This window comes from Oryx dammah, unplaced genomic scaffold (assembly GCF_014754425.2).
Source record: "Oryx dammah isolate SB20612 unplaced genomic scaffold, SCBI_Odam_1.1 HiC_scaffold_13, whole genome shotgun sequence".
Classification (NCBI taxonomy): domain Eukaryota; kingdom Metazoa; phylum Chordata; class Mammalia; order Artiodactyla; family Bovidae; genus Oryx; species Oryx dammah.
This window is the reverse complement of record NW_024070197.1, coordinates 39,842,651-39,863,010: the sequence shown is the minus strand read 5'-3', so window position 1 is coordinate 39,863,010 and position 20,360 is coordinate 39,842,651. Positions and strand designations below refer to the sequence as shown.

At 42.9% G+C, this 20,360-nt stretch overlaps 1 protein-coding gene across 2 annotated transcripts in view; it reads left to right on the top strand.

Moving 5' to 3' along the window:
• The window catches only part of NUP93 (nucleoporin 93), a 104,205-nt gene that overhangs the window by 69,165 nt on the left and 14,680 nt on the right, over positions 1 to 20,360 (top strand). For both annotated transcript variants that reach the window (XM_040253942.1, XM_040253943.1), the window contains 4 exons: positions 2,559 to 2,687; positions 14,185 to 14,259; positions 16,420 to 16,509; positions 17,997 to 18,136. In XM_040253942.1, coding sequence (XP_040109876.1) covers positions 2,559 to 2,687; positions 14,185 to 14,259; positions 16,420 to 16,509; positions 17,997 to 18,136 — 434 coding nt within the window. The remainder of the gene's footprint in view (positions 1 to 2,558; positions 2,688 to 14,184; positions 14,260 to 16,419; positions 16,510 to 17,996; positions 18,137 to 20,360) is intronic.

The following is a 20,360-nucleotide window of genomic DNA, read 5'->3' as shown; positions in this document are numbered from 1 at the left end:
GTTGACCACTAAACAGGAAGAGGTTTAGAAGAAATGTGGTTCAACACATGCAGCATTTCTGGGTAGCTTCTAGGTACCCAGCCCCTTCCCCTCCCCTTTCCCCCATCTTTCTGTCCAACATCCTTCTCTCTGTTCAAAAAGCATAGCTTTCAAAAAAAAAAAAAAAGCATAGCTTTTGTGTTTAAAGTCCCTAACATAGCAAGAGAAAATGATTTTTCTCTAGGTATTTTTTTTTCAATCCAGGCTAACTGGAATGGTCTTTTCTGCCTGACTCTCAGAAGAAAACCAAGTGAAAGTCTGTTTTTAAAGTTTTTGATTACCATTTCTTCTTCTGTCTTCAGAGTTCCTGTTAGGAATACACTGATAGATGGACCAAATCAAATTTGCAGGATGTGCCAACCCTCTTCCTAATCATTTTTGTGGCTGTCTGCTGTCTTTTTCATTTTTTAATAAATACTGATCCATATGCAAACATCACATTTGTAAAAAGAGTATATGATTTTTCTTAGAGTTTCCCAGAGCTCATATATATGGATATTATCAGTATATAAATTATCTTTGTTGCCAGAAATAAAGCAGGCATTACTAATACTCATTCCTTTGGTGCTGCCTAACTGGATGCCAATCTGATTGTAAATGAAATGGCTTTTTGAAAAGCAGGCTCAAGCTTATGGGAAACCTGGTTGCCAATTAAAGAATCATAGGCTAAGAATGGTTATGATTCAGTATGTCTCTATAAGTTGCTTTAATCTCCCCCTCAGAGGGTTTTGTTTTAGTTTTCAAGAGGCTTTTTTGTCTTTTTCGGGGGGGCGGGGGGTGGGTGTTGTTGCTGTTTGTTTTTCCCTTCCTTTCTCCCTCCCTTTTCTGTTTTCCTTCTTTTTTTTTTTCCTGAGTACATTTGCTTTGGCAACCCACAGTATCACTAGGAAATAGGAGTGAGGTTTGCCAGAGATTTCAAGAGTGACTTTGAGTAGACTGATGCAGACGCTTTAACCTCTGAGCCACCAGGGAAGCCCGAGTAGACTGATAGGAAACTTAATTGTAGACGGCTCTGTGTGTGTGTGTGTGTGTGTGTGTGTGTGTGTGTGTGTGTTTAGACTGATAGGAAACTTAATTGTAGACGGCTCTGAGGGGGGCGGGGTGTGTGTGTGTGTAGACTGATAGGAAACTTAATTGTAGACGGCTTAGGTGTGTGTAGACTGATAGGAAACTTAAGTGTAGATGGCTCTGGGGCGGGGAGGGGGGGGGGGGGGGGGGGGGTGTGTGTGTGTGTGTGTTTAACTGCTCTGGGGTGTGTGTGTGTTTAACTGCTTTGCTTCCTCCTGTAAAAATATTACTGTTTCTTTAAAAAAAAATAAGACACTAGGAAAATCTTTTGTTTCTGTCTCATCTTAGAGGCTCATTAAATCTTAAGATACCATTGACTTACATTCCATCATTATTTTATGTACTGCGCATAAAAAGTACTTTAAAAAATAGTACTTCAGTTTAAACTTTTGACATGCTATCAATCGTAATATGTAGCCTGATTTCAGAGGGTTAAGGTTTTAAGAAGATACTTATCTTAATAAGCACATAAGAAAAAAATTAAGCATTTCATTAGAGGAAATGCACATCAAAACCAGGAGTTATCACCTCACACCCTTTAGCATGGCTACAGTCAAAAACCCAGAAAATGATACTGGAGAGGATGTAGAGAGATTGGAACTATTGTGCACTGTTGGTAGGAATGAAAAAGTGTAGCCTCATTGAAAACATTGTACAGGCGCTCAAAAAATTACACATAGGATGACCATGTGATCCAGCAATTTCATTTCTGGACATGTATTCCAAAGAATTGAAAGCAGGAACTTGAAGAGATATTTGTACACCCAGTTTCACAAAAGCATGATTCATGTTAACCAAAAGTTGGAAGCAACTCATGTGTCCATGGATAGAGGCATGGATAAACAAAATGTGGTGTATATGTACAGTGGAGTATTATTCAGCCTTAACACGGAAGGAGACTGCATGTGCTACAGCATAGATGAACCTGAGGACGTTATGCTAACTGAAATAAGCCAGACACAAAAGACAAATACTGTATGATTGCACTTCTGTGAGTGCCTAGATGTGTCAGAATCCTAGAGACAGAAGTAGAATGGCGGTTGCCTGTGTCTGGGGAACGGTGGGAATGGAGGTATTGTTTAATGGGTGCAGAATTTCATTTTTGCGCAATGAGGAGCATTCTGGAGATACATGGTGGTGATGTTTGCACATCCATGTGAATGAACTTAATGCCATTGAACTGCACAGTTAAGTGGTTAAAATGGTAAGCTTTATGGTTAAGTACATTTTGCCACAATTAACAAACTGCTTTTCATGTGTTAGACTTGATGAAATAGGGCATGTTTGCAAACAGCTCTCAGTTCTTTAAGGATAATTTGAAATAGCTTGCCTTTTCTCTGATTATGGAAAGATGGCAGATCTAGAGGGTTTTGAATTTCTGTTGCACGTTAAGGGAAACTGTGTTCTTTGTTTTCTCACTCGGGTCCTCTCTCTCTCCTTCTCTCCCCCAGACCTTTGGTATGGCTGAGGAGTACCATCGAGAGTCAATGCTGGTCGAGTGGGAACAAGTGAAGCAGCGAATTCTCCACACCCTGCTGGCATCAGGAGAAGATGCCCTTGACTTTACTCAAGAAAGCGAGGTGAGTTGAGTCCATTATTAAAAATAAACCATTATTAAAAATGTGAGGTCAGAAAATGCTTATCTGCTTGACCACTGGCTGGCCTGGAACAGCTGGTCCCTGTCTTCCTCTGGAATCCCTTTCTTCATCGCCTTCTAGACGCCCACATTTGCCTGGATTCCTCCAGCATGGCTGGCTGCTTCTGCTCAACTTCTTGTGCTGAATTGTCCTCAAACTCCTGCCCCAGGGCTCTGTCCTTGACCTGTTCCTGATTCTTCATTAATCACTGCCCTGTTGATCTCTTCTGGGCTCATGTATTAAATACCTTCTATGTACTTGAAGACTCAAGTACACATCAGGTACTTCACATCACCGCCCTGAATCCTCCCAGACCCATTTGTTCTAGTGGCCTTCTTGGCTCAGGTGTCTCAGAGCCATCAAGCTTAACATGTTTAAAATTGAGTCGTGATAGCAACTGCCTCCAACTCCCTCCCCGCTTTTCTCACGGAGTTTGTCGTCTTTATAAAGGGCAGTTCCAGTTTTTCACTTGCTGAGGTCGTACACCTCAGATTCATTTTTATCCTACCCTCTTCTTACCTAGACTCTCAGACATGCTGACAAATCCACTTAGCCCTCCTCTCAGAATATACCCAGAGTTCAACCACTTTTTAAAAAAATTTATTTATTTTAATTGGAGGCTAATTACTTTACAATATTGTGGAGGTTTTTGCCATACATTAACATGAATCAGCCACAGATATACATATGTCCCCCCTCCCATCCCGAATCCCCCTCCCCAACCACTTCTAACCACCTCTGCTGTTAGCATTTGGGGCCAAGTCAACCAGTATGTTCAGATTATCGGACTGATCTGCTAACTGGTTTTTCCATTATCTGTTGCTGTATAATCAATCACTCCAAACCATAGTAGCTGAAAACAAGTGTTTAGCTTAGCTGAGTGTTTCTGGTTTGGGATGTCCTGGCCCTGGTGGTCAGGATACTGGCTAACGCTACACTCCTCGCAGGGCTCATCTTGAAGAGGATCCATGCCCAGGCTCGCTCATGTGCTTCCTGACAAGCCCCAGGCCCTCTCTGGCTCTTGGCTAGGGGCATGAGCTCCTCACTGTGTGGGGCTCTTTTATGCTGCTCACAGCATGGTAGTGTGCCTCTCCTGGGGCAAGAGGGAAGGATCCAAGGGAGAGTTCAAGGGCCCCTGAGACAGAAACTAGTCTTTCCGTGACTTAATCTTGAAAGTTATACTCTGTCGCCTCTCTGATCAAAGTAAATTACTAAATTCAGCCTGCACTCAAGGAGAGAGGATTAAACGAGAGCTTGGATCCCAGGACGTGGGGATTATTGGGAGCCATCTTAGAGGCTGTCAACCACACTGGTCTCCCTGCTTCTGCCCTTGTGCAGTCTTCTCAATAGCCAGAGTGATGCTGTTAGACACAGACTAGATCACGTGAGACCTCTTCTCAGGGTCCTCCAGTGACACTCGTCTCGTTTGGAGTGAAAGCCAGAGTTTTCGCCCTGACTTCCCAATCCTTCTCTGACCTGGTCTTGCTGCCTCTCCCAGCTCATGTTATTCTGCTCTCCCTATTGCTCTTGCTGCTTCTGCCTTAGATCATCTGGGCTTCCTGTTGCTTGTGCCTAAAAGGCTCTTCCCCCAAATCACTGCATGCCTGTTCTCCTCACTTCCTTCAAATATTACCCAGTGCCATCTCGGTGAGGCCTTCCAGGACTTTTACATCTGAAATCCGAACCAAGCTCTCCCCATTCAACCCTCCCTATATCCCCTTTTCTTGCTATATTTTTTTTTTTAGCACTTCCTCACTTTAAACCACTTAAAATCACTGTGTGTGTGTGATGTCTTTGTATTGCTTATTGTCTGTTTCTCCCAAAAGAATTTAAGCTCCAGGAAGGTAAGGATTTTTATTTATTGTATTTACTCATATCACCAGTGCCTAGATGAGTGCCTGGAACATATTCGATGCTCCAAAAATATTTGGTGAATAAATCATTTGGCCTTAGCTAACTTTATGCTAACCAGAGTATTAGGGATGTGTGATTTTAGAGTGGGTATGTTACATAGGGTTTATCTCTTACTTATCCTGGAGATCTTTCCTGAGAGGGATTTTGAGGCTGCATCTTGGGATCAGCAGGAAAGTATGTCTTGCTTGATTAGTGATGTCTGCCCTTGGCCAGTGGGAACTGTGACGTACATTGACCACACCAGTGATGGGGAAAGAATGACTTTGGGGTTCTAGCCCTAGCTTCACCACTGACTAGTTCTAATATGGCATCCAAGTTATTACTTATATATTAAATATTCAGGTTATTTAACCCTGCAGACATCTAGTGTCTTCATTAGTAAAATGGGATTATTGGGAAGATTAGTGATAATGTAAAGCCCCTCTCCCATAATGACTATCCTTTACTGTTGTTTAAAAGTTAAGTAATTTCAGGGCACTTCCGTGGTGGTTCAGTAGCTAAGATTTTGCCTTTCAATGAAAGGGGTGCTGGTTCAGTCCCTGGTTCCAGAGCTAAGATTCCATGTGTTTCAAGGCCAAAAAAGCCATTAAATAAAAAAAGCAGTACTGTAACAGATTCACTAAAAGACTTCAAAAATGGTCCACATTAAAAAAAATCTCAAAAAGTAGTTTCAGACAATTTGGATCTGCAAGTTAAAAATCATGTCAAAAAATTATTAAAATTTATAAAAATTATAGCATTAGACATTTCAAGTAATATTACCAGTGCTTCCTCCAAAGTTGTTTTGACTAGCTGATGTTCTTTTCTCATAAGAGACTGGACACCTAAGGCTCAGTGAGACTTGTGCTACGCTAGGTGAGACCAGGGACTGTTGACATTTGGACCATCGTTCTATTGAAGTCTGGGTCAAAAGTGGGTAACTTGGCAGTGTCATGCCTGCATGATAACGTTACATATCCTTTGTCTACAGATTTGCTCCTGGTTTAAAACCAAGTTTTTCTATTAAATTAGCCCCCAAATAAATAGATGCTAAAGTCATTTATCTTAGGAAATTACTCATTAAGGACCTTATTCCACATTTCCTAGACTCAAAGACTTCAGAGAAGAGCAGTCTTGGGGCGGGGGGAAGAGCTAATGTAGAAAATGCTTGGGCAGCCTGATGTTTCTCAGTTTCTTATAAGTCTAGGCAGAGAAGTAGAACAGCTCATGGTTTTTATAAACTTCATTTTTTAAAACTGTGTTAATAGGTTGTGGTCTGTATTGGGATTTGGAAGTAATTATAAGCTGCTAATGAGATATTCTTTCTTGATTGCTCTTGTCTTAAAAATAGACTAGTCTATTTAGTAGACACTTCTTCCTTGACCTCGAGTCTTCGCTCTTGAAAGGGAGGACTCCCTCTTATTGATACTTCTGCTGTTCTCTATGGTGACACCTTGCAGAGTAGATAGCTTTGCTGAAAAAGCTGGCGAATAATGCAGATGGTTCTCTCTTCAGGTTATCCAGGGAACTGCCATTTCTGGAACCCTCATAGGTTTTATTGTTTGTTGCTGTTTTGAGCTTTTCCCCTGAAGTATGACATACATACAGAAAAAAATGCACACATTCTAAGTATATAGCTCAGTGAGTTACCAAAAATGAAACACACTCAGGTGAAGAAACCACACTGCCATCCCCCTAGCATCCCTGCCCCATCACCACAACCACCAAGAGAAACACTGTCCTGACTTCTAATGCCATGGATTAATTCTGCCTGTTTTTAAACTCTGTGTAAGTGGAGTCATGCTGTATGCGCCCTTGTGTCTGGCTGCTTTTGCTTAACATTCTGTGTATCTTTACATGTAGTTGAAGGCTGTTCATTCTCATGGCCAGATAGTATGACTGCAGTACTTACCCATTCTGATGTGGATGCACATTTGAATAGTATACAGTTCTTAGCTTTTATAACGAGTGCTAGTGAGAGCATTCTTGTACCTATCTTCCGGTGAATGTACATTTGCACATCTGTTGGGCACACGTGAGAGGGCAGTTGCTGGCACACAGGGTACACGTGTGTTCTGCCTTAGCGGATGCTGCCCAGCAGTTTTCCAAAATGGTGTCTCACGGTCCCCTCCCACCAGCACTGTGAGAATTCTTTGTTCCTTATCTTTGCCACACTTGGTATTTTTTGTCTTTTTCAGTTCAACCATTTTGGTGGATGTGTGGAAGAACCATGTGTTTTTCCCATATAATTTTCTTCCAGAAGATGGAAAGGTGATATTAGCTCCACTTGGGCAGGCACTTTCTTTACCCTTTCTGTAGGAAACCACAGAGACAGACTTTGGAATTCAGCAGGTCTGAGTTCCCGGGCCTCTCCTGGGAACCACATTGTTCTCATCCTCATTGTAAAAGGCCTCTCTTAAAGAATGGTTGAAAGGAACATAGAACATGTGTAAGGTACCTGGCCCAGAGCTGGCATAGAGTGCATGCTTAGCACATCCCAGCGTGTTTATGGTGGTGGTTGGTATTTGGTAAGCTACCCGGGTGGGACTAGTGGTAAAGAACCCGCCTGCCAATGCAGGAGACTAAGAGACGTGGGTTCAGTCCCTGGGTTGGGAAGATCCCCCTGGAGAAGGGCATGGCAACCCAGTCCAGTATTCTTGCCTGGAGAGTCCCATGGACAGAGGAGCTGGTGGGCCACAGACCATGGAGTTGCAAAGAGTCGGACATGACTGAAGCGACTTAGCATACATCTATGCACACATTGTTAAGTTTATTTTTATTATTCTAAGATGGATCTGTCCCTTTTTAACTGTCCCTTGATTTATGAAGTGTTTCTGGGAATGAAAAATATCTCATCAGTTCAGTTCAGTTCAGTCGCTCAGTCGTGTCCTACTCTTTGCGACCCCATGAATTGCAGCATGCCAGTCTCCCTGTCCATCACCAACTCCCAGAGTTCACTCAGACTCATGTCCGTCGAGTCAGTGATGCCATCCAGCCATCTCATCCTCTGTCATCCCCTTCTCCTGCCCTCAATAAGTAGAGGAAATAATTAAAGTATGACTTGCCATCTAAACCATTCTTTTCTGGGTACTTTATTTTGAAGAATAAGATTGTTGGAATCTAGAGAGTCATTAGCTAGGAAAGAGGCTTCTAGTCATTTGGAGCTGACCTTACATTGAAGGAAAATGTCCAAATTTGGCTAATTTAATATGAAGAGAGACTTGAGGCTTTTTTTTATTTTTTTAAACAAAAATGAACTAAGAGATGGTGATTCCTGAAACATTTTTCCGTCAAGCCTTCTGATAACAGAAGAGCAGCAACACATTGTAATATCTGTTCCTGGCAAGTTTTAATAAGGAAAATGATGCTTCAATAGCAAAATTCAATTTGGGAAATTAATTTCCTTAGGATATCATTGAAAAAAAGATAATTTTTAAAGGAAGTAGGAATTGAAAGATTGTTAATAATGTTCCAAGTTTTGGTCTTAATAAAAATGATAGGCTTTAAAGCAAGAAGGAGACTCGCAGCTAAGAGCCCCCATGCCCCAGACCTTCCGTCTGGCCTGTGGGGAAGAACAGCCCCAGTCTGTGCTGCTTGCATGACAGCAGGGAGCAGCGTTGAGAATCCTTGATATGTCTCAGCCAACATTTAAAACAGTATTTAAAAGTAAGTTTTTATCTAGCCTCAGTGTGTCATGGCTGTATTGGTGTTAAACATAGTCAGTGGTTAGTGCTTTATTGTATTATGTGGGAAATGACTCGGCTTCTCAAGCAGGAGCCTTGATAAAGAAGCTGTTGTAGCTTAATCATTACAGATAGTGAACGGTATATGTTGAATGTAGTCTCTAATTTTGATAACTGACTTAATACCGTATTTCATCAGCTCCCAGCTACATATCTTTTCTATATTTTAGCATCTCTGAAATCATGATATGTCTTAAATCAATGGTATAGTTTAACTGTTAGCATTTTTCTTTTTTGGTGGTACATAAACATGATGTCTTAGATGGTTAGATTTGGTGAAATACAGCAAAAATATTGACTGACAAAGTTTGAATTTAAAAACCCCAGACTAGATGATTCCAAGCTGTATTTTATGACTCCCTGGTCGTTTCCAAAAGGGCTGGTTTTGTTCCACAATTTGAATTTGAATAGAATTTCAAGTATGGAAAGTGCTGCACTGCTCTTTCAAAAAGAAGTTTAAAGAACCAACTCATTTTAATATCAAGCCATATCACACGTGATATGATATGATTAGAACGCTTCTTGCACAGCGTTCTAATGGTTGAACGCGCTTTAAACATTCAGCCGCTGTCCTCCACCCCAAACCCAAATATAACCTCTGACATCCTGTCCTTTCAGTTCCCTCTTACGTGTTTATGTGCACATTTATACATATATGTCCATCCAGTCAATTATTTGGCCTTCCCTAGTAGCTCAGATGGTAAAGCATCCGCCTGCAATGCAAGAGACCTTGGTTTAATCCCTGGGTGGGGAAGATCCCCTGGAGAAGGAAATGGCAACCCACTCCAGTATTCTTGCCCAGAGAATCCCGTGGGCAGAGGAGCCTGGTGGGTCACGGTCCATGGGGTTGCAAAGAGTCAGACACGACTGAGTGACAAGACAATTTTTTATCTTTTTTTATCTTTTCCACAGATGGCAGGATTTTATATAATAGATGCTCCAACTTAGCATTATGTTTTGTTTTTTTAACTTATTTTGGAGCTTTTTCTTGGTTAGTATGTGTAGGTGCCTGTCATTTTAGTGGCTGTAATAAATTTCATTGTATAAATGACCCAAGTATTCCTTCCATTTTATCCATGAAGAGCTATGCCCCAGAGAGGTTCGATGTCATTACCCAAAGTCACACAGTTGGGTTACATTTAGAACCTGGGTCTTCTGGTCCCCAGTTGGTGTTTTTTTCCTAGTCGTACTGAGCTTCTATGTACAGAGTGTATAGCCAACTACTGTACGTTAATTACTTTGGTTCTGTTTTGTTTATGTAAAGCCAAAACCTCCCACTTGGAAATTAAAAACTCTCTTCCTTCAATAGTATCATCACATTTTGTTTTTCCTCTGTACTTATTTTGCTAAAAGTGAATGCTGGTTACATTCCTTTTTTCCTATCTAGAACGTTCCCTCCTTGGAAAAAGAGATTTATTTATCCCTGGATAGTGAAGTGAAGTCACTCAGTCGTGTCCAACTCTTTGCGACACCGTGGACTGTAGCCTCCCAGGCTCTGAGGAGCCTCTCAGTCCATGGAATTTTCCAGGCAAGAGTACTGGAGTGGGTTGCCATTTCCTTCTCCAGGGGATCTTCCCAACCCAGGGATCAAACCCGGGTCTCCCGCACTGCAGGCAGACACTACCGTCTGAGCCACCAGGGAAGCCCCATCGTTGGATATGTTATGTACAAAACTAGCTGCTTGATAAAAGCTTACAGTTACCCCCTGCCACTCCAACCATATCCTCCCAGTTCTGGAATGCTCTCTTAGAAAATGGCTCTTTTATCATATGACATCCCTTATATGTGGAATCTAAAAAGAAATGATACAGATGAACTCATTTACAAATCAGACTCAGAGTCTTAGAAAACAACTTATGGTTGCCAGAGGAGGGATAGTGGGGGGAAGAGATAGTTAGGGAGTTTGGGATCAACATGTACACACTGCTTTATTTAGAATGGATGACCAACAAGGGCCTACTGTGCAGCACGGGGAACTCTGCACCATGTTATGCGGCAACCTGGGTGGGAGCGGGGTTTTGGGGGAGAATGGATACGTGTATATGTATAGCTGAGTCCCTTCACTGTTCACCTGAAACTACCACAGCATTGTTAATCAGCTATACCCCAATACAAAATAAAGTTTAAAGTCTTATTTTAGAAAAGAAAATGACTCTTTTGGGAACACCATGTATGCTGAGAAAACCCTTCTCATGTCTGTGCTCCCAGAGACAGTTTCTCCTCAGTGTCTCCAGATTCCTAGGTGAACCCTTTGCTGTCGTCCTGGCCCCCCTCCCATCTTCCCCGCCTTCCTGGTCTCTGACTCCGTGCTCCTGGTATGCCCACTGTGATCCAGTCAGGCAAACCTGAAAAGTTTGAAATGTTTCCCCACACAGCACACCAGCGTCCACTTTCCCAGCCCTCCAGCAGCCCCTCTCTTTGAGATTCCTGTGAATGTTTGCTGGTTCCTCTTCTCAGGCACGTGCGTGCCCACATCCTGTTGGTGGATAATTGACTTTGTGTGTGGTGAAATAGAGGCTCCGCCAAGGGCAAATGAAGGAAAGCTATGTTTGAAAACAAGCGTATTAAACAAAATTCATTTAAATGGAAATTTGCGGGCTGAAAACCAACTACTTTTTAAGTGGATAATTTTTAGAATTAGGTTTCTAGTAGTACCGGAAAATATTTCTCAAGGCTGTTTATGTATATTTAGCTGAAACAATTGTGTTCTTGCAGAAGTATTTCGTGCCGTTTCTCCCTTTCATCCCTGTTTATTCCCCCCAGTTAGGTTACTGGAATTAACAACCTTAGTGCTCTATTCTTTCAAAGACTTGGGGATCACCAGCTTTCAGAGAGTTAGTTCTGTTCCAGAAAGATAACTGTGTTATAGAACAGTCTTTGTCACAGTGTTACTGGGAACACTCAGAAGTAGAAAATGAGCTAGTGGGAATTCTGTTCATACAAGGAATGCATGCTCCTTGTAGAAAAATGAGATGAGAATTTCCAGCCAGCAGAAAGTAAAATATTGTAGGTTATGTTTCTGTAGTGTCCATATCTATCCATTGTTTGGCGTTGGGTTTATTCCCATGTTCCTTGTGGTTTATTTTTTATTTAATGTGATAGCAGTTAGCATTTACTGGTCAGATATTGGACAGTGAGTTCTTTCTACTTGTTCCTACTTACTCCTTGTGAAATACTTTCTTCCCATTTAATCTTTTCATCTATAAGGTAAATATCATTGCTGCCCCTGTATCATTGCTGTAGCTAAAGAAGCCCAGGCCCCAAAGAATCAGTGTACTCAGTCAAGATCACCTAGCTAGTGAGCAGTGGAGCCAGGCTTTCTAAACCACTGCTGACTTGTTCTCCAGTGGCCATCCTTGGACAGCTGCCCTGGGCTACCCTAGCAGGCAGCGTGGCCCCAGACTGTGGATGCAAACCATGGCTCTGCTACTTCTTACTGGAGTGTCCTCGGGCAAGTTGCTTTCTGTGCCCTTTGGTATCTTTCTCTTTAAAATTGACATAATAAAAGTATGTCTCTCATGGGGCTGTGGAGTTAATACACGAGAACTAAGACTCTGCTTGGTGTATAGGAGTCGCTCAGAAGGTGTGGCTGTTGTCACTGTAACCTGATGGTTTTCAGTCATTGCAGATGGGAAGGCCTTCTGCTGTGAATAACTGAAAACTTGAATTTCTATAGTTTGAAGAGGAATTTATTTTTCTCACCTAATAAGTCTGCAGGTGTGGAAAGAGTGGGCCTTAGTTCACTTGCTCTGTGGTGCCATCAGAGACACGTCTTTGTCTCTGTACACCAACATTTTTTAGCACAGCCCCTTCAGGCTCACAAGATGATTGCCGCTGCTCTAGGCATGCTGTTTGCATCCATGTTAGAATGCTGAAACGCCATGCCAGGCTCTTTATCCCCCTCTGTCAGGAAAAGGAGAAGCTACACTTTGCCTGAATGTACTGCCAGGCTGGTGCTTCCGTCTCACTGGCTAGAGCCAGGGTGGTGCATGGCCACTCCCAGCTGCAGTGGAGGCTGGAGAGGGTAGTGTGTAGGGTTGAGCTCAGGAGGACCTATTGTCAGATTTTCAGAAAATTTGCTATCCCGTTGATATCACTTGGAATAGCTTGAATTCTGCCATCGTGGGAGTATCTACACTAAAGAAGCCAGCAAATGCTACAAATCAAGTCCCCTTCCCCAAGCCAGTTGTTAAACATTTACCAACATACTATTAGATATGTTATATCTAAAAGGCCATATGCCAGAGGGAGAAGTGGCAGCGACCAGAGGTAAGAGGTGGGGATGTGAAATATTCATTGAGTCAGCCAAGCGGCAGCATTTACTCAGCTTACCATCTTATAGGGAGAGTTCGAGGCCAACATATGGACAAGTTTCTTAGTCTTTTTTTAGAAAGAGCAAAGTTAACCTTTAGCTACGTTTCGTCCCTATTGTAAATATATGGATCAAAACTGGGTGTTTTCTACTAGGTGTTAGTTATATTCTTAAATTTCCAATATACTGTTTTTTGCTGTACTGTAGTGAGACCAAATTCAATATTTTGAACAGTAAGCTATTTATAGCTCCTTTAATACCAGTGACTGCAGAAAATCAGAGGTGGGAGGACTGCTCGAGATTGTCTAGGACAGCCCATTCATCGGTTTCTCAGATGAGAAACTGAGGCTCCAAAGGAATGTGCTTATCCCTGGACCCCAAAACCAGGGAGTGGAGTGGTCCTCCTGGAACCCAGGTGTCCATTCTAGAAGTTGAAGCTTTACATCCCGCCTTTCTGCCTCCTGGCCCTCCTTCCTCCCTGTCCTACCCCAGCGCATGCTCACACTGATAACCTTCTGCCAGCCTTGGTGGTGCTGGGAGGTTTTGGTACTATCTTCCATCTGCTCCCACAAAGCCTACTTTAAAACTGCTTTGTTTTAGACTTTAGAGACTAAAGCATTGATTTTTTTTTTTTTAATGAGAGAAGCTTAAAGAATTTTATCTCTGCTGCAGTACAGTTACAAACTAATTTGGAAGTTTAAGAATATGCCTGATGTACCTAATTGGAGCGTATCTATTTTTGATCCATTTTTGTTTACAGTAGGGAATAAACTTAGCTAAAGATTAACTGTAATCTTTCTCTAAAAAGACTAATAAACCTTCCCATGTGTTGGTGTCTGACTCTCCCCATCAGATGGTAAGCTCTTTGTGGGCAGCCTCTGTTTGCTGTCTTCCTGTCATCCCTGTGGGAATGGGTGCATTCATGCTGTGTGTGTGGCAGGCACACACTTAACAGATGTTTACTGAATGAATGATTAGATAAATAAATGACTCAACTTAGGCTGACTTTGTATCTTCAGATGCAGAAAGTTCATCAATAGTTATTGCCTTAGTGTGGACTCTGGAAAACATCTGAACCTCAGTACTGTGACCCTATAATCTCCATTTCCTCAGCTGTTTAGTATTGATGGAAACAGGAGACCCACATGCACCACAGCCTCACTGGTGTAAAGACGTGGATGAGGAAGATGAGGCGAAGTGGGAGCTTGGGGTTGAAACCAAATGTCACAAAGATAGGAACGGTTATTGAGATATCCCTGCAGTTTCGTCAGCCTCCTGTTATGGAGTTCATTGGGTCCCATGCCTGCTCCCTTGTGTGTTCATGGTAAGAGAGTGGTCTTCTATTGAAACCCCCAGAATCATTCAGGAAGTCTGACTAGGAAACAGACTCCTCACAGCTCCGTTAAAGACAAACAAATGTTTATGATTTTTTTTTTCCTTTACATGATTGAATGCTGTTCTGAACCAATTCTGAATGTATATTTCTCTACAGCCAAGTTACATCAGTGATGCAGGACCCCCTGGTCGAAGCTCTCTAGACAGCACCGAAATGGCCTACGCCCGGCAGGTAAGCATGTTCTCAAGGAAGATCAAATCCAGGAAAATCTTCCGTGAGCCCTCTGGAGAGTAAAAGAGAACACAGACTTCATGTGAAAATCAGACCCTAAAAGCAAGTTGGGTTTTCATTCAGAGGACTTGTTAATGTTTCACCATCTAGGTCCCTGGAGAAGTCTATCAAACTGGGTAATAGAATGACTCAGGTTTGATTTAGGGAAATTGAAATCTGCCTTACACACTGACCAAGGCATCTCATTTTGCATTTGGCAACAGTCCATGTACAGTAAAGCTCTGAGTAATTGCACTGCTGAGCAAATGGAGTTCTATATTAACTGATCACCTGGTTGGCAAATGGTATTATCAGAAACCCTGCTCCCTCCCTTGTTGTAGAAAGAAATTTTCTAAATGTTTTTCTGCCTGGGTTAGCATAGTGTACCCACCATTACTGAATATTACTGCCCTGAGAAGCTCATAGTATTTGGGGTGTTGTGGTTCTGGTTGTGTATCATGACCATGCGATAGTATAAATATAGATCGAGACACTCTGTGTTTAAAGCACAGGGTGTAAAAACTACACAAAACTGCCCTCAAGACAGTACATACCTGGAATTGACCTTTTGAGTAAAACTGTACCAAGCCTTGTGTACTTTATTCTAATTTGCTGATTTCCTGCACAAAGTATCAAGAAGGAAAAACAGTCTTGTTTCTTGAATTGCAGGTGGTGGGCTTCCAGCCCCTTTAAGTCGTCCTGCACCAGCAGTCACCAAGGAACACCGGTTCGACTGTGACCGACTTCCACAGTGCTGTGAGGGGAGAAGAGATCGGTGCCACCGCGGCCCCCCACCCGCCCCACCTGAGACTCGGTGGAGGAGAGGAAGTGGGCCATGCTGAGGACTGCAGTGGCACCGACAGATTCCTCCCTCACAGCACTGTGCAGGTAGCATCAGCTTTGCACACACAAGGCCACCTTCTTCCAGCTCCCTCATGTTTTACTAGAATTTATTCTCCAATTTTTAGATCTCCCACACTCCATCTGCATTTTTAAAAATTTCACTTTGATTATATGACTGACTATCATTGTCACAGACATCTCCAGAATTCAGGCCTAATGAAATTACAAGCTTCTGAGGAGAGAAACCATGGGTCTTCTGTGTCTGTGAAGACTAAAGCTTTATAAGACTAAGGTTTTCTAGCACTCAGGACTCCATAATGTCATGTCTGTTTACGTGACAGTCCCCTCCAGTGGAGAGAGAACCTTTATACCCCATGCTGAACACAGTACCCAAGGGAAGGCCCCTCAGAAATGCTCGTTGAGTGAATAAACACCACCTTGTCTTTATAATGCTCCTGGAGGCTACGTGCTGCTCTCCCCCATTTGAGAGCAGAGGGCGGGGTTCGACAGGGTCCTGTTTTGTCTGAAATCACTACCTAGTGCAGTCCTTAGCAGAGCAAGGATTTCAGAATACAAAGAGTAGAACTTACTAGTTTTCACCATCAGTGTGTTGGTTCTTTAGAGACAAAGTCCAGAGTAATATTGGCTTTTCCATTCCTTAAACATCACATAGTTCTTTTTTCTTGAGAAAATTTTACCAAGGAGCTGGGATTCTTGATGAGAGAAATGGGTACTGCAAATGGGCAGAAGTGAGTAATTGCACTGCGTACTGAGCCTCCACCCCAAGGCTGCAGCCTGGCGGTCCTTACTCAGTACACAGCCCTGGGCTGGGGCCCTTCTCTCCTTTTATCAGAAAGGTGACCAGACTCTGCTCAGATTCCTAGGAAACAGCAGCTAGAGACCTTCCACTGTCCCGTCTTCCACTTTGGTCCTTGTTCTCTGGGCCCGAGGGTCTGCTGGGCAGAGCAGCACAGAACCGCATGTGGTGCTCCTCCCCCAGGGCCACCCTGCTCCTGCTCCCCAGGTTAGGAGGGCTGGGGGAGCAGTTAGCTCTGGTGTGTGTTCATGCCACTGCACGAGACTCGGACGCCGGACTGAGCAGCTAGCCAGAGGCCTTGCCCTCCAGGCAGTGTGGATAGTTCAGCCACTGTGAGGAAGGAAAGGTTGGCTGAAGCTTCTGACCATTGGGCAGAAGTTGGTTTCAGAACTCCTTCAAGAGGTTCTGAAAAGGAGAGGTGAAAATGGAATTTGTGCCATTTACTCTGCTCTTCCTTTCAGATTTATATCTATAACGAGAAGATCGTAAACGGACACCTGCAGCCTAACCTCCTGGACCTCTGTGCTTCCGTCACAGAGCTGGATGATAAGGTAGCACCCGGAGCCGGCCGGGAGACACGTGGGGTCGGGTGTCTGATGGGATTAGCAGCTTGCTGATTCGGCAGAAGTGTGCCAGAGAGAAATTCTATGCTTTGGAAGATTAATTTAAGTGTTCTTCAGAGTGTTATTTTAAGTAATTTTTAGGTGGTTTTTTTTTTTTTATGGCGATGCTATATATATATCTTTAATGCATCTTCCAAAGGCCCAGCCAAGCTGTGTTTGCTTTGAAGTCCTGTCAGGCTCCAGCTCCACCCAGTCAGTTTCCCTGCTAAGACAGACAGGGCTCTTTCATGAGATGTGAATTGTAAAGGTGATGTGGTTTTCGTACCGTGAGCCCCTTGAACTCGACTCAGGTGGGGTCTTTACAAGAATTTTTCATATGCCGCTGGTTTTGTTTCTGTCTGACTCCCCCCTCTTCATTCCTGCCCCTCAATTCTTATCCTTGGCCCAGTTTCTCCCACTTCGGGGAAAAAATAAAAATCAAAAAAGGGGTTGGATAGATTGGTAGGTGGCCAGGAAGAACGGGAAAAGGAAGGAAGTCTGTAACGCAAGCAAGCACTTGAACACATTTTTCCTTCACAGGGCAGCCAACTTTTTTTTTTCCAATAATAAAGTGTAAGATTATAAAAACCAATCTAAAGAAGAAAGTAAGAATTTATCTACTCTCTCACCACCTAGAAAGAGTCACATTTAGATGGATTTTCTACAGATTTTTAACTTTTCCAAGAAACAATGAAAATGGGATTTTCTCTTTTCCTTTGGAAAAAGTGTATACCTGCTTTTTCTCCAACTGCTACTGCCTTCCAGAGATCTTAACTTTATAACATTGCAAAGGGTTCAGGGAACACACTTCTAAGGCAAAGTTTACGACCAGGAGGGTTCTGGGATGTGAGAGTCCGTACACAGGCAAGCACACCCATGCCTCTTCTAGGAGGCTGCACTGGAGGTGCCTTTTGAGGGGAATGAGTAGGCAGGAAAAGGAGAGGCCATGCCGCCGAGAAACAGGGTGAGAGCAGGGACGCCTGGAGAGCCTCCGGGAGGACAAAGCCTGTATTATTTAGGTTAGACTCTTATTTTAAGTCTTAAAAAACTCCAATGACCTTGTAAGGACTGACATGCAGCTATTTGAGTTTAAAATCCTAGAGCTCTGGACGATTATAAATGTGTTCACTCTCTTAAGGGATAACCCACTGAGATTCAGTGTTCTTGTTACTTTTATGTAGTCTCAATTATGTAGGTGGTTATGTCAGACCTGGAATAGTAATTGATCTGAAAACCCACTCAGGATGTGGGCTGCTTACGGGAAGATGAGAGCCTGGCTACTAGCCAGGCCAAGGCACATCTTCTTTGCTGGGCTTGAGCCTGAGGGCTGCAGATAGGACGTTAACCTCAGCCCCCTCCACGTCAGAGCACCGTGAAGAAGCAGGCTGCTTGCACAGCCCCACAGTGTTGTCACACGCAGTGTCGTTTCTGTGCAGAACATCTCCGACATGTGGGCCATGGTGAAACAAATGACAGATGTGTTGTTGGTGCCAGCAACTGACGCCCTGAAGAGCCGCAACAGCGTGGAAGTGCGCATGGAGTTTGTCAGGCAGGCCTTGGGGTACCTGGAGCAGAGGTGAGGCGGCGGCAGCACAGAGGCCGCCTTAAAATCCCATGAAGGTAGCCATTCCCCTGTTTGAAGTGGTTCTCTAGATAAGTGCTCTGAAGCTGGTGTGATTTAAACAAGGTTGAGCAAGTCTGAGAGATGTCGCACTGTTTTTAGGAGCACTTCTCTGTGAGAACTGTCTCTGCACAGGTGTAAAACCACATGAGTGGGAGCCCTGAGCCCTTTTTTAGGCTTTTCTCTCTGTCTTTCTCCACCCTGCGTCCCTCAGTACAGAGACAGGGTTATTAGGGCACAATGCCTTGGGTCAGGATCCTGGGCCCTCGTGGGGTTCAGCCATTACTCCTCAGGCTCTTGGTTTTCTCTCAACATTTTAATTTTCCCACCCAGCATTTTACCCCCTCCAAACCCTGGGAAGGCCCCTTGAGCTTTTATTTTCCTTCTGGCTCTGCTTGGTTAATCCTGTGAGTTCAGATCCTTCCCAGCTGCTAATGCCTCTGATTTGTGCCTAGGTTTTTGCCACCTCCTCACTAATTGGAGGGGTCACAGAGGGGTTTGCGGCTGTACCCTTGTGCCTTGACTGTTGGCCCCCTAGTTGGTAGGGGCTGTGCCATTCATCCACCCGCTGTGGACACTCCTAGCTCTGAACTGACCAGCAGGTGTTGTCATGAGTGTGCAGTGGACCCTCTTTATCTCAGAGACAGGGTGCTGCGCCTCTCTCTGTTGGCTGGAGAAGAGAAAGGCAAGCTGCATACACTTGCTCAATTGCAGCTCTTTGCCTCTGCACCCATGCAGGTGCCAGTGGCCTTGTGTGGTCACCTTCTGTCAACAAAATAATACTCTATTAGGAAGTCAAGGTAATTCAAGACTTGATACTGCAGAGAGAGAACAGATTTTTATATCAAATACTAAATTATTTAATAGCTACACAAGATGAACACCATCAGATATATTAAACTCACTAGCCTCCATTCTTTTGTTAAGAAAAATCTGAAACTGCAAATGGTCTTTCATTTTTTTCTGGCACAGGCGCAAAGAGTTCATAAAGTATTACATCAGGCTTTCACTCAATTTTTATAATGTAAGTTTTGTTAAGTCTTCAGCCATGAAAAACCTAATATATATAGTGGTATTTATTTGCTACAAGTTAGCAAAATATGAGTCAAAAAATTTCTCACAGTGTATAAAAAATATTTGGGTTTTTTTTTTAAGGATTAAGTATATGAATGCCTTTTCTTCAGTAAGCCTAATTCTCACTGTTGGTGTTTGACTTCACCAGAGGTACCAGGTTGCAGTTTGGGTTTTTATATATATAAGCCATCCCAATTCTTCTATTATTCTTTTCATTTAGTTTTTTTAGAATGATCTTGTTCCATTAATTCCTTTAGCAGCACTTGGAGCTATTTGGGAGTTTCCTGTGCACAACTATTATATGCTTATTTTCTTTTTCTAACAGCATCTCTCTCTTGGCATCTTTTTTAAGGATTTGTTGTCCCTTTTGATAAAGGGAATATTTCAGATAACTGTACACACTTAAAAAAATATTTTTGCTGGTACTAATCCACTGAGAGGATAACATACAGTATTTTTTTAAAGATTTTTTTGATGTGGACCATTTTAAACATCTTTATTGAATTTGTTATAGCATTGCTTCTGTTTTATGTTTTGGTTTTTTGGCCTCGAAGCATGTGGGGTCTTAGCTGCCCAACCAGGGATTGATCCTGCACCTCTTTCATTGGAAGGCGGAGTCTTAACCACCGGACCACCAGGGAAGTCCCAACATACAGTGTTTCAAGTGATGTAATACACCAGATGGCAAAGCAGGCCTGGTCCCAAATTATTTTTTGAGTATTTCAAATTTGAAGCAAGGTAGCATTTCTTAGCTCTCAAGGAATTTAGGCCCTTTCCAGCATGTGGGTTGTCTTCATTCAAGTTGGAAGAGACCATAATGGGCATTGTCTGTCCCAGTTGCCACAGGGCTCTTCTCTAATCTCTCTTCCAACCTCTGCTTTTAAATACTCCCAGTGATAGAAAACTCATATTTGTTAAATCAAATTATGTTTATTTTTCATCATAAAAATACTAATGATTATTATAGAAATTTTGAAAGATGCCAAAAAGAGGACCTGAAAAAAGGAGATGAGTCTGTTTTCTGTAATTGACATTTAGATGTTTTTCTCTGAGAGGTGTGTGTGTCTCTCTCTCTCTGTCTGCTATTATACTTAATCTGATGTTG